Source organism: Primulina eburnea, chromosome 15 (assembly GCF_022965805.1).
Source record: "Primulina eburnea isolate SZY01 chromosome 15, ASM2296580v1, whole genome shotgun sequence".
Lineage (NCBI taxonomy): Eukaryota > Viridiplantae > Streptophyta > Magnoliopsida > Lamiales > Gesneriaceae > Primulina > Primulina eburnea.
Genome location: NC_133115.1, coordinates 34,151,195 through 34,165,782, shown reverse-complemented (window position 1 = coordinate 34,165,782; position 14,588 = coordinate 34,151,195). Strand labels below are relative to the sequence as shown.

General features: G+C 32.4%; 2 protein-coding genes across 2 annotated transcripts; one reads left to right on the top strand and one right to left on the bottom strand.

The window, feature by feature from the left end:
• The first annotated feature begins 176 nt into the window (after nucleotides 1-176).
• Nucleotides 177-3,440, top strand: LOC140815155 (trihelix transcription factor ENAP2-like). The gene is made up of 2 exons (XM_073174271.1): nucleotides 177-1,347; nucleotides 3,232-3,440. Exons 1-2 carry the CDS (start codon nucleotides 312-314, stop codon nucleotides 3,243-3,245), a joined length of 1,050 nt encoding a protein of 349 aa, XP_073030372.1. The 5' UTR covers nucleotides 177-311; the 3' UTR covers nucleotides 3,246-3,440.
• Nucleotides 3,441-3,805: 365 nt separating this feature from the next.
• Nucleotides 3,806-7,741, bottom strand: LOC140815238 (protein LIGHT-DEPENDENT SHORT HYPOCOTYLS 10-like). Its single transcript, XM_073174360.1, has 2 exons — nucleotides 6,932-7,741; nucleotides 3,806-4,065 (listed from the first exon to the last, which is right to left on the bottom strand). The coding sequence occupies exon 1, from the start codon at nucleotides 7,509-7,511 to the stop codon at nucleotides 6,972-6,974; it is 540 nt and encodes a 179-aa protein (XP_073030461.1). The 5' UTR covers nucleotides 7,512-7,741; the 3' UTR covers nucleotides 3,806-4,065; nucleotides 6,932-6,971.
• Nucleotides 7,742-14,588: the final 6,847 nt, after the last annotated feature.

Sequence of the window (14,588 nt, the reverse complement as noted above, 5' to 3'; positions counted from 1 at the left end):
ATTATAAAATGATGATTATTTATTTTTATTTAATTATTTAAGTGATAATTTATATAGACGCTAATATGATATTATTAAATCCTATTATTTTAAGTAAATATTATTTTTAAATTTTTTTTATATTACTATCACGTTTATTACATTATTAAATAAAATAAATAAATAAAAGAGAGAATTTTGAAAGCCCCCACCTGTCCACCGTGGAGTTTATATGTTCGATCACACACCTCACCGGTGCTTGCCTCGGACTACTTCTATGTTCGCGAGCTCTCCTTATACCTCTCGGAATACCGCCGCCGCACGCCACCGACATGTCGCCTTCACCCACCACTCCTTCCCCTCCTTACTCCGCCACAGCCTCCCCCATCTCCGACGACGATAAACATCTCCGTTCTTCCCCTCCCTCACCAACGAAACCCGAACTTCCACCTCCGGCGATACGAACCCCGGGATTTCCGACCCGTGAGGACTGTTGGTCAGAGGATGCAACTCAGACGCTCATTGATGCCTGGGGGGCACGCTACGTGGAGCTTAACCGCAAAAACCTCCACCGTAAGGACTGTCAGGAGGTTGCCGATGCTGTCAATGCCATCCACGCCACTTCCCTTAAGATTCTCCGCACCGGCGTCCAGTGTAAGAACCGCATCGACACCGTCAAAAAGAAGTACAAGATCGAGAAGTCTAAGGTCGTTCAATCAAACGGCCGCTACTCTTCCACGTGGCCGCACTTCCGCAGCGTTGACGCCATCATTGGTGACACTTTCTACAAGGCTAACAACTGTAACTCCAATGGTGACAGCAGGAGCCTTCGCCGAAGAGCTTCTCTTTCGCCGGAGGCCTTGTCATCTCCCCCGCCTCCACCTAAGGCACTCAACCATTACCGGATGAATCCACCGGCCATGATTCACCACCAGGAAAAAGATCAAGCTTTCAGTCATCTACTGAGAATACCATTATCTGTACCTGTTGAGCCCAGGTCTAAGCGGAGCATGACGAATTTTTCTGTCATGGCAGCGGCGGCGACGGTGACGAAGGCTAAAGAGGATGAAGAAGAAGATTCTGGAGCTTGGGGTCGGGGGCTATCGGCAGTGGGAATGAAAAGGAAAGGGCCAATGGAAGAGAAAGGAACCGTGGTGATGGAGGGGTATAGCAGGTTAGCAGAGGCCATAGCAAGTTTAGGGAAGATATACCAGAAAGTGGAGGTGGCGAAACAGAGGCAGATGGTGGAGTTGGAGAAACAAAGGATGCAGTTTGCGAAGGATTTGGAGATCCAGAGAATGAAGGTATTCGTGGAATCACAGGTCCAGTTCGAGAGGCTTAATCGAGTAAAACACAATTCGCAAAGCAGTAAGTGTCGAAAACCCAATTGACTTATGTTTTAAGCTTTTGTTTACTTCGCAACATTATGGATAATGCTGCATTGCTCGGGCTTCTGCCTAGGTTCAATGTTGATCGAAAAAAAAAGAAGAAGAAAAAATTGGTATCTTTTTTTCCGTTTTGTGTTTGCCACCTAATCACATCGGTCTCACCAGTATAGTACAAATGTATAACGTTAGAGGTGGAAAGTGTTGGTATTTTGTGTTCACCATTTGTATATGGATTTATAGAGTTTGGTTTGGTACCCGTTGAGATGTAACTCTATAGAACTCACAAATTGGTGTTATACCAGGGAATCATTTCTTCTTACAAGATCGGATTGTTTTAATGCACCTTGCTTATTTGATTTAATATGTTTTGCAAGTTTGGTCGTTCTATCTTTTTTTAATTCATGCACACTCTATGAAGATTATGTTTGTTTTTGTGCTTCAGTTGATCGCTGCAATCTACAATCATGAATTTTTTATGCCTTTTCTTGTGATATGCTATAAGGATACAAGTTTGTATAGGTTTGCATTAAACGGTGTCTACTTGCAAGATACTATCAATTTTACCATTGCAGTTCCTCTTTTTTCTTGAGATAATGGGGTGAGTTTGTTTTTGAATGTTCTAAGAATCCGGACATTGCTCATTGTGTATTTTTTGAACAAATATCAGATTTGCGGCTGGTGATGACTTCTTAATATTCCTTTTTGAAAGTCTTTTAGGTGACTCTGTTGTCTTGTTGATCGTGTTGCTTCATTTAACGGAACTAGATATGGGGTTTTTCACTCTTTTTCTTAAACTACTCGAAAATGATACCTGATAATATCATCTCATGTTTCTTCACAAACTGATTAGTTGGGGCATCGGCTTAACATGTTCTTCGCATGTTCAGTTCTCACACGATTCCTTAAACCAAAGCATCCCTTTAGTCAGTTTTGCATTCCTGCTGACGTGTCAGGCAATACAGTTGGCAGATAGCATTTCATAGTTCTAATATAATCAAATTCTAATACTTCCTGTTCCTAATCGGATAGTGAGAAGAGAGTTTATGTTTGTTTGTAAAACTAAACATTGTCGCGCATGTTGTATTTGTTGGCCTATGTGTCACACTTCCATTGCGACTTTTTGTTTCTTTGGAGGATTTATTCGATTACAATGGGTCCCAACATCATCAGAATTTTGGCATTTGTAGGTCATAGATTCACTTCATAGTTTGGTCATGACAGTTCCACTGATTTTAGCATCATGTCACTCTCTATTGCCTGTATTGATCAAGTTACATTGAAACAAGTACGTTTTGATTCAATGCGTGGAATTAATTGTGAACTCTAAAGATGGTTTTTACTGAGTAAACGGATCGGTGGGTTCTGAAATTGCTGCTGCATTAGACCAAACTGGCGAACATTCATAAGTTATACAATTCCCAAGTAACACCCCGAAAAACAGATTTATACATCATTTTTATTTCTTTGTATTTTATTTGTTCATTATCCACCCCATCCAATGCGTGCTGACCCTAAAAAAAGTTCCGATAATACTCACTATGTCTATATTGCACAGACTGAACCTCTACTTAAATAATTTCTAGTAGCACTAATGTTTGTGGCTTTCGCATGCCGGAATCCCGCATGAGTTTCATAGTGGTAATATCATCCATCGGAAGCTATTCTATCCTGGAATCTGAATTGTCATTTGTTTCAAGTTTCATCTTCCAAGTAGTGAACAAACACAACTTGGTGTATTTTTTTTGGTATGTGTCACTGATTGGGAGACACCGAATACTTGCAACTCCATGCCTTGTACTTGCAACATAAATTTGATATATTCTTGAACATTTTTAACGTAAGCATTTCATCTCCTCTTTAACAGATGGTTACTCATAGAGATTCAACAGCATCAACTGGCTAATTTTCAGCAGATGATTCGGTTGATTTCGCTTAAGCTCTGCATATACATACAGATCTGGCTAATTTAGATATCATTGTTATTATGATAGCTATTTTGATAGAGACTTCAGTTATCAGGTTAGTTCCATGAAGAGTATACTGTGAAGTGCTTCTTTTTTCTTCTCTTGGGGACCTCAAATGCCTCTTTTGATGCTTAAATCACTGAAAAATGTGCACTTTTATACATTCTAACATACAGGTCATGCACGTTGTGTTATCTTATTATAAAATTCTCCAACAAATAAAAATTAAATTCCATTCATTGATTTATACTTGCAGGTGTTCCAATTGATTGCCCTTACGCCCATATATTTTCATGGTCTTCCACCTGAAACGGAAATATTATCTATCCGACAACAATTAAATTTATAACCGGTTATGGATTTGTAAAAATTTGTAAAATCAAACGTTTGCTGTTTAATAAACCCAAACAGATGGTCTGTTGCGTGTATGCAACATTTGTGAAGGAATCATAGAGTCGAGTTGGAACAAAAAAAAATTACCATACTGATGTATGAAATTAACCGAATTAACAACATGCATGAAAGTATTTGATAATACATGACCTTATAATATTTCAAAACAACTGAACAATCATATGCGATATTGTAATAAAATATGAGTTATTATCATATTATATATATATATACATATAATAGAGTAAATCGATATTGAATTTGTATTGAAAGAAGACCAGACTTGAATAGAAAATTTTGCACGCCTCGAACCAGTTTTTCCATCACATGATGTTACGTTCCTGCTAAAAAAATTACATCATTCACCTGAACTGGGAAAATGTAAAAGAATTAAACAATTAAATGATCAAAAGAGAATAAAACCTTGTTTTTCCAGAAATTAAATGTAACATTTGATTTGATTATTTTTTTTTTCATTAAAGGACAACTGATCTTTCAACCCTTTTTTCTAGCCTTGTCTTGACATGAATAAAATCTAGGTTGAGTTCAAGCTACCTACGAGTGCTACCCCAACCTTAAATCTAATGATCCATCGACATTAATATTACTAATATGTTGATATATAGACCATTTGACACACAATTAGGGGTAGGGTAGGGTAGGGTAGCATCTCGTACGTTAAGGTAAAATCTAATACAGAAGTTCATTAATATAAGATCATCTATTTAAATGAACTCAAAAAAAAAACATAAGCCAACGATAATGTATTTGTCGACATGCAATGAAAGCAGTATCACAAATTCATTTTTTTCCCTGAGATAAAGATGAACATATTAATCAAATACTAATCAGCCAAATGTAAAATAATCATGTCTTGCCTATGAAAGCTTCATTAATTTCTAAAACCCTAACCCAGATTGATTTCAGAAATCTGAAGTCTTCTTCCTCATGAATAACATGTACAATTCCTTGTACTTATTCCTCTCATAAAGCATATCAAATCTTCATACGATATATCCATCGCTATATATGTCATTTAAGATGTCTTAAACTGTAGATTTGTCTGTAATTTAAATTGAATTAAGACATAAAATTCCTGGACATCTATATTAATCTTCATCAATTTACTATCCAGATCAGTGTGATTAATCCATTGATATTTGACAGAAAGCAGTAAAAATGCAGGCAATGCAGTTCAGGAGCTTGAATGACAATTACAGCTAAATACCATCAATATTTAACATTAATGGAATCCTTTGTCTGAACATACATACTGCCCATCATAAACCCTAGGAACCCTGACAAAACACACCACATATATTTAAAAATAAAGCACGATAGAATCATGGTCATTGGTTTTCAATCCTATACATATGTTAACACACACACACAAAAAAAATATCAGAATCTCGCTTTGTTTAGAAATGAATTATCGATAATCAGTTTGTTATTTGAAGATTACATATCTTGACTATATGCTAATATCAGTAATGTTACTTTACATAGTAATAAGGTTTAATTAATCCCGAGTCATTGGTCTTGGAATTTTTCTAATGAGAAAATCATCTCCAAATCACCCTAGCTAGCTCCCAACCCCTAGCTAGAAGTTCATTGGTTACGATTGATAAGTCATGTCTCGATTTTGTTCGACGTCGAGTGAATCTCACAGACGATCTATATATTTTATACGACACAAAGATATTCCGCACAAAGTTATTGGATCTTTAGTTCATGATGAGTATGCATTTCAGTACATTGTAGGGCTACTTTTGGACATGCATCCAATATTTTGCGGGAAATGAATTCTAATTTGAGGTATATACTTTACTAAGCCTCAGCCTCAGCCTCTTTAAAATAAAATAAAACATTTACGATGCATTCTATTATCTTACTAGTATGGTTTTTTGATAAATTATTGAGTGGTCATTAGCCCAAGATATTAACATGATATTTATTCTTGCGCTGGGGAAAAAATAAAGCGTTGGGACAAAAAAACGAATAATTTATGCCCCACAAAATCTGTACAGACAGAAGGAAAAATCTAGTAAAGAGGCAAAGGACAATCAAGTTTAAATGAAAATTATGAAATGCACTCGCCATTATCTTATTATAATATATGAAAGAAATAGAATTAGTGGGCGAGTTTATGATAATGGAGTTTTTAATTAATAGAATATCTCGTATATAATTAAATAAGTAATTCTTGATTTCTCGTACACCTGACTGATATCACATTAATGATGAGATTTTCATATTAAATAATGGACATGAAATCCTTCAAAACGTAGATGCCTATACATATATATATGCATGGGGTGAATGATGGAGCTGACTACACTAATTGTATAACTCTAATATTGAATTACCATATATAATATAAACACACACATATATATACATGTATGCCTGCAGCACTATATTCTTTAATATCTGTCAAATCAAGATAAAAACACGAAAATGAGACCCACCTGATCAGCTCTAACGTAGATCGTGACTATATCTGTGGGGAGCAAAAAATCTGCCACAATCCTAAAAGATGCTATAAAAAGGAAATTGGAAGGCTGGCATGCAATTGAGAGTACTAAGATGCAGACTAACCACAAATTGGTTAGATTTTTGTGAACAAAAAACTTGAGAAGGAACCGATGGATTCTATCTGGTGTCGGTGAAAAAGGGTCCATCAATTTGTATGTTGAAATAATTCCAAGAAGTAAAAAATGACACCATTCTCGAGGTGGTATTACAGACGTGAAAACACATGCTTAAAAACACTGCATTGGTTTCAAGAAGAGAGAGGAAATTTTGGATGGTAAGGGTTATAATTTATTTTTCTGTTAATTGTCTTGCATTGGTTCTATATCTAGGGTTTATGAATATACCTATACCTACTCGATCCCATTACTGGTAACGTGGTCTTGTGATATCTGAGTAATTTGACCTTTTCTTCTTGCTATTCCTTCGAGAATATTCATGATTCTTCTTGTGAATAATCCTCGAATAATTTACTTCTTTAGATCCGGATTAGATTGCATTGATCGAATATATTTACTCAGACATGTTTTGTGTATACAGACACATATATATGAAATCATCCAAATGAAAAATGGCATGTAAACTACGTTAAATTAGAGCAAGTTATAATAAATATTGAACATAACCATTTTCAAGAAAAAGGGGAAGAATATTTTGAGAAGAAAGTTTACCCACTTTTAATTGGATCCATTGTCACTGGTTTGGAAACTAGGAATCAAGAAAATGGCATAGATGCAGAATTGGATTCATCATCAGGCCTTCCACTACTACTTCCAGTCTTCTTCTTCTTCTTCTTGTAAGGGATCCCTCTTGCCTTAGCTTGGCATTCCTTGACTTCCCTCAGATAAATCCTGATTGCACCACTAGCAAATGGGTTATTTTCCGACGATCCGCCGTTCTCCTCATAGGCGGCACGCAGCCTTCCGATGAGTGCATCAAGGCTGCCCCAAGCCTGCCTCAGCGGGCAGGCGCAAGGCGCCGGCGGCTCTGGCTGCCCAAAAAAGATGCAGCCTTGCAAGTGAACCTTAGTCTTCCCGAACTGATCCAGGTACCTCAAGAAATCCAGCACATGGTTGCTGTTGCACTGAGACAGCGCCACCGGTGGCCTCTGATTTTTCAAGAACTGCCCGAAAGTGTTCCAGTCCCTCCTCTTCTGAGATTCGTACCGGCTGGGAGTAATCCCAGCAGCCGATGCCTCCCCGCCAGTGGGGGATCTTGATGATGACCCTTCGGACAAATCTTTTCCTCTCTCCATACCATCAATTTTTTTGTCGATCTTTTTGCTGTATCCCTTCTGATTGCTGCTAAATAAGGGAAAGTTTCTGAAGGTTAAAGGAATAGTTATTTGGAGCAATCGGGAGATGAAGAAATCACATCAAAAGACAGTGGTATTTGGGTTGAGCTGACATGCAATGGGCCACATGCAGTTGCTTTCTGCTTCTTTTTCTGAGTATTTTCTGGCCATTTTGTTCGTAACTTTTAACATTATTTTTTCTTATATCCTATTATAGAGAGGAGAACTTGAATCCGAGCAAATAAAAGAGAAAAACATTGAAGCTAAAGTCCGGTCTCATTTTTAACATTATGTGCTACAATGATCCTCCGAATATGAAAGATATCTGTACATTCAAAGTACAAAATATAAAATGATATAAATTATATAAAAATGACATCATCAAAAGATTATTTTTTGTAAATTTTTTGGTCCATTTCATATAATTAATTTCAGAGTTAAATTTATTTTATCTCTTTTTTATTTATTTGAATTGTTTTATTATTTTCATTAATTAATTATAATTTTATTATTTATATTAGACACCAAATGAAAATAATGAATAAGGTCATAATTAAAAAATACATAACACAATTCATTACACACGTTTATAATCGATTTCATTTATCTTGATAAACATGTGCTTTGTTAGACATAGAAAATAGATAATACTAAATGACGCATCCCCAACAAATTAAAAAAAAATTCACACAACAATAAAATAAATACATTTTTATTTCATTACAATCATGACAATACACTAATACTTTGAAAGGTCGGAACTGGATGGTGAAGTCCTCTCTGATAAACTGTCGAAACGATGTAGAAATCTCGCCTGATTTATTCCCATACACTACTCTTTTCTGATGCAATTGATAAAAAAAATAATAAATACATTATTTCAAGCTTATCTAATTAATTAAATATACATTATGTAGTTATTTAATTATATCTTCGTGTGTGTTTGAAATGAAAAAATGATTATTTGGTAACATTTAGAGAATATTGGTTGGAGAATGTTTTTGAAAATACAGATTATTGATCTCTATTTTGAAGAATAGATGATAAAAAAAATAGAAGCTATGAGTTGGAGATACCGTATTGAATTGAATGTGTGTTTCAAATTTTGGTCAATAAGTTTAAATGATTTTTTGTAATTTTGTGAACATTATCACTTCATTAATGCGTACCACTAAATACCCCATTGAAAATATTGTTCTTGCTACTGGACAAAATATAATCCAATCGTGAGTGGATCCCTTGGGCAGTGACAGCCTATGCCCTAATTACGGATTCTAAATTTTGGTTCAAGTAAGTATGATTTTTTTTCTTTTTTGCTTTCAAAAACTCTACTACACAATTCTCCAATAGAGAGTTACTTACTATATATAAGGATATTTTAAATTCTTTTATTTGCCGAAATAGATAATTTGATTCTGTAAATCTCAAATTTCTATACAAAAATCTTGTTGTAAATATGAATAAGATCGATCTGTTTCAAAATAAAAATACATAAGATTGTATGATAATATAATAATTTTAGAATATATGTATAAATTTATGGCTGTCGTTTTCAAATGGAGTTGGAATATTTGACACGTATGTATCGGAGGAGTTATGGATACAAATTCCAATTGGGAGCAGTCCTGTCAAGGTTTCCGGAAACAGGATTTAATTGCATCAAAAGGCATGCATGTATTGGAATATAGAACAGTGCATTTTGCCCAACCAAACATAGAGTATCATGTGAGATCGTTTTACGGATCTTAATCTGTGAGACGGGTCAAAACTACGGATATTCACAATAAAAAGTAATATTCTTAGCATAAAAAGTAATATTTTTTCATGGATAACTCAAATAAGAAATCTCTCACAAATACGACCCGTAAAACCGTCTCACACAAATTTTTGCCCCAAACCAAATTACAATACATACACGCAGCCCCGGAAACACCTTTTGTATGTACTAGCGGTCATGGCGCGTTTAGTCTACAGACAAAATGAAGAAGAAATATGATTTTTGAAAAAAAAAAAAAAAATTAAAATTATCGATTTTTTGAAAAAAAAAATTGAAATGTAGAATGTGAAGTTAGATGGTTAAACGATATTTTCGGAATTATAACATATAAAAAATTTGTTACTCTAGGGGTGTGTTTGGTTGAGTTGATTAAATAAGGATAGATTAATAGTCAAATATTTATCGTTAAAATTTTAAGTTGTTTTAATAATCATTTTGACTCGGTTTAAGATCAAATTTTATGGATAACTATTTGATTAATAAAATTGGATCTCAAACCGGGTCAAAATGATTATTAAAACATCTTAAAATTTTACCGATAAATATTTGACTATTAATCTATCCTTATTTAATCCACCCAACCAAACACACCATAGGAGTTACGTTCTAGATTGATAGCAATTCGAATTAGTCGAAAGAACTAGCGGATATCGCTAGAGAGAATGCCAATATTGCTGAATAGCTGCATGCTCGGAATCTCAATCGATGCTTATTAGCTTGAATCCAATGTGATTTTAGTGTTACTTATTAAAGTTGTGACAGCATAAGATTGTTTTATTAGCTAGCGAAGAAGAACTATTAAATAATTGTATTATGATATAATAATCCATATCAAGATCAATTAATATAACTAAACATTAAGGTTTTGCGGAATTAGTAGGGCTCTTGTGAAACAGTTTCATGATTTTTATCCGTGATACATGTCAACCATGCTCATATTTACAATAATAAGTAATCTTTTTAGCATAAAAAATAATATTTTTCTCTGAGTCACCCAAATAAAATATCTGTCTCACAAAATTGACTTGTGAGATTATCTTACAAAAGTCTTTTTGTTGCCGAATTAGCCAAAAAAAATAATATTAACTAGTTATTTATGATATGGTGCTGGTTTTCCGGCCTGTATAATCAATTCATTAATAAGACAAAACAAAATGCAGATAAGTGGTTTCCAGGTGTGATTTTTTTTCCTCTTATTGCCAAGTTTAAGCCAAATTTTATTATATTATTGATTATTAATGACTTTGATTAACATTTATTTCTTATTCGCATTAGTTATCATAAAAAAATGACGGAAGTGACTGCTGACCAGCCTGAAGGTCCTACTCCAGATTTTCCGTTTCGTTTATTACTTTTTTATAAAAAAAAAACTTTTTATTTTACAATTTTAGGAAAAACATTAATCGTATCTTAGATCCATTGATTAATGGAAGTAATAGAATTAAAGGTAGACCATTGAAAAAATCGATTTATATCTTGAGATCGGGTCGAGTACGATTCAAGCTTTTATTATTAAACTCGAGCTTGGCTCGTCTGAAAAATACTAAGTTCGCGAATAGCTCGAGCTCAGTTCTTTATTAGCTCGTTTATAATGTTTAATGATCATGGCTTATTAAGCGGACTTGTTTTCAAGCTCTTCATTTCTAATTAATTATACAAGCTCGTTTTAAATCTCGTCTAATATTTTTAGCTAAAAAATCAACTAATATAAAAGAATTTAAGGGATATTGTTATCATTTTGTAGGATTTCAATAGCTTACATTTCAATAAACTAGCAATGCGAGATAAAAATTCATGACCCAACAAACTAGTCCAAAACACTAGTCGAGATTACGAACATGCTCGCAAGCTTACGAATCGAGTATTTTTAAGCTCGAACTCGGCTCGATAAAATTAACGAACAATTTCGAACGAGTTTTTTACCTAATAGAGTTCCAAATAGCTCACGAATGACTTGATTTGTTTACATCTCTAGACGTAATCATTTTTTCATATAGTAATCACTTTTTTCATACCTACAGTGAAAAAGTGATTCAAGGTTATTTTCGGGTCAATTAATTTGGATTTGAGTATGGATTTAAAAGAAACATTCAAGATAATTTCACAGTTGAAATATATTTGAAATTCACTGCAATAACTTAAAAAATTACTAGTTTGAGATTTGAAATACATTAATGTTTGATGGATTTACCAAAACAAACAAATGAATTTATTACTCCATCGATCTCACTTATTTAGGTTTGTGTGTGTTTTCATATAAATCAATAAAGTTATTGAAAAAATAAATTTTATAAAGAAATTCCTCATCCGACCCCTTATTTAATAAATATTTTAGTAACAAATTAGTAATTAAAAACAAATGAAATAGGGGAATATTAGCAAAAGAGTAGAGAAAACAATAATAAACGTGAAAATCAGACTGTATATATTTATTAAATAAGGGGTCATCAAGTCGGGTGGTAATCAAGGCATTCAAACATATTAAACAAAATAAACTATTAACTTTAATTGATATATTTTTTATTAAAAGAGGTATTTATAAGTTACTACTTTTTTATAAATAAAATAAAAAATAAAAAATCAGTATCGACGCCAAATCAAATTACTGAAAAATGGCATCAACAAAAGATTAGTGGGCCTAAATAAGCAACGACAACTCTAAGCAGTGCAAAGGCCCAACTTACGAGAAGCATTGTATATATAATATATTACCTTTTCTTATCCAAAAAAATTGGATTTTGAGCTGTTTTTGTATGTCATTCTTCCCAAAAATAAAATTTTACTTTATTGATATTTCACCCTTTTTATCCTAGCTACTTCATTTATTCCACGATGTGTGTAATAGATCAAGATTTTACATATATATTTTGTTAAAAAATGTGTGATTGTGCATATTATTGGTTTTGTTCTTTTTATTGAATAAATCTCTTTATATGTTTTCAAATTTTATATTTATTAGAAAAATTATAATTTTAGTCATGTAAGTTGACATGTTTTAGTCATTTAACATGTTAAAGTTTGTTTTTCATCAGTGACTTGAAATTTTTGTTATTGTTTTGGTCATTTTTTTGCTTGAAACCAGTAAAATAACTAATATTACTTATTTGATATTGATATTCTCCTATGTGAATCACGTGACAAGAATAAATCATATATTACACATATTAAAATCTACTTAAAACAAAAACAAAGAGAAACAACAAACTTTTTCCCGCTAATTTTGAAGTATTGAATGTCGTTTTGCTTAAATGAATTTTAATGTATAATATAATTTTTATTCTCATCACATATGTCACGTAAAATAACATCAGTATCATATAAATTTTTTCTGATGGATTTAGTTGTTTTCGGACAAAAAAGAGATACCGAAACAAAAATAAATCAACTTACCGAATAGAAATCGAGATTAAAACAAAAAAACATGTTAACTTATCTTATTAAAATAGTAATTATTTCTATTTTATTTAATTAAAACAGAAATAAAAACCATATGATTGTGCAAACCTTTTTTACTTTCAACACGTCGACCTGAAAATTAAAAGAAGAAAGGATATAAAGGGTGAGATTCAACTAAAAAAGGAGACTTGGGATAAAAAATGATTAGCGCAGCGTACACAAAGGCACAACAGTCCCCATTTTCGGGCATTTTGTTTGTATAAAAAAAAATACATTTTTTGTCAAATATATTTAATTTTTTTGCGAATTTGATTCTGATGCTATTAAATTTTAATATTACTCATATATCTTTCAATTTTTAATAATTTTAATCATTTTTTATTATAAGAGTTGATTTAACGCTACACATGTATCGTCACATGAAATTATGCCCGAAGAGTGGACACACAACCTAACTTTAACTTTTATAATTACATATAGAGTTGTGTGTATATTGAAATTATTATTCACTCAAAACTGAAATTAAGATTTAAAGTGTGATTTGACTCTATTTAATTTATCGTCGCTTTAATTGGCAATTGAATTTTTAATTAATATTTGTTGTGGTAAAATTAATATGGTAGCTGATCACATTATGTTAATTATTTGTATCATGAATTGTAAGCGGGTCATCCCTATCGATATTCACAATAAAAAGTAATATTCTTGGCATAAAAAGTAATACTTTTTTCATGGATGACCCAAATAAGATATCCGTTTCATAAAATACGATCTGTAATACCGTCTCACACAAGTGTTTGCCACAAAGATAATTATGCTAATTTCCAACTTAAAAAGAAAAAGAAAAAGAAAAAAAGAACCCGCAATCACTGTATTTTGTATATACATTGGATAAATCTTTAAAATATCTGTAGATTACAATTGGACGGGTAAGGCCCAAATACTCGTAACAACCCCAAAAAGGTTAATCCGGGCCGTGGATTGAAAAGTATATCGTGCTACTTCACTTATTGGGTTTGACTTCTAATGGAGTTCCTACGTTTTTAAAAGCCCATATAAGCCTCATCTTCCTCTGGGCCCAAGATTATCTAAATATATTTCCGCCATTTTTTAATATTAAAATTAAAATTGACCTTAAGCTTGATTTTCCTGCAAATACCAGACGTATTCTGATTTATTTAGTTTAATTAATATTAATTAATTCACCATATAATAATTATATTTCTTTTCTACATTTTTTGGTGTTTTTACTTGCCCATTTACTTCAATATTTTATACATTCAGCCAAAACATTGTTTTTTTAATTGAAAAGTGAAGAATAATTTTTTAGAAGTTATATGCATTAAAATTATATTAATTAGGTGAAAACTATATACTTAGAATCCGTTTGGTTAAAGAAGCTAATGTGTTAAAAGTATTTTTTTTATTAAAAAAATAACTATTTTCTTAAATAATATAGTTCTATGGTTTGAGATAGTCTCTTGTGATTAAGCATAAATCTGTGCCTGTGAAACGGTCGATTCAGTCCATATTTATAGTGAAACTTCATTTATTTATGATGTCCACTAAAAATTCAAAAGCAGATTTGCGAGAAAAAATCGCCACACTTATCATTGAATTTTTTAAAAACCCGATGAACTCATTTATTTTAGGTGGTGGATGAATCTTTTTGGAGTGCTTCCATTTATCCAATAATTTTTTTTATTCTATTAAAACACTCATGAAATAAAGATATAATTATTTTTAATGTAAAATTATTTTTAAAATAATTTTCTTAATATATGCAAAAACACATACAAGCATGGATCTAGTATTAATTAAAGATAAAAACTCAAATCTTCAAAGTGCCATTAGCTCGCTATTAT

Excerpts from the sequence above, each read along its gene's own strand:
- LOC140815155 (XM_073174271.1), top strand. The coding sequence starts at position 312 with ATGTCGCCTTCACCCACCACTCCTTCCCCTCCTTACTCCGCCACAGCC.
- LOC140815238 (XM_073174360.1), bottom strand. The coding sequence starts at position 7,511 with ATGGAGAGAGGAAAAGATTTGTCCGAAGGGTCATCATCAAGATCCCCC.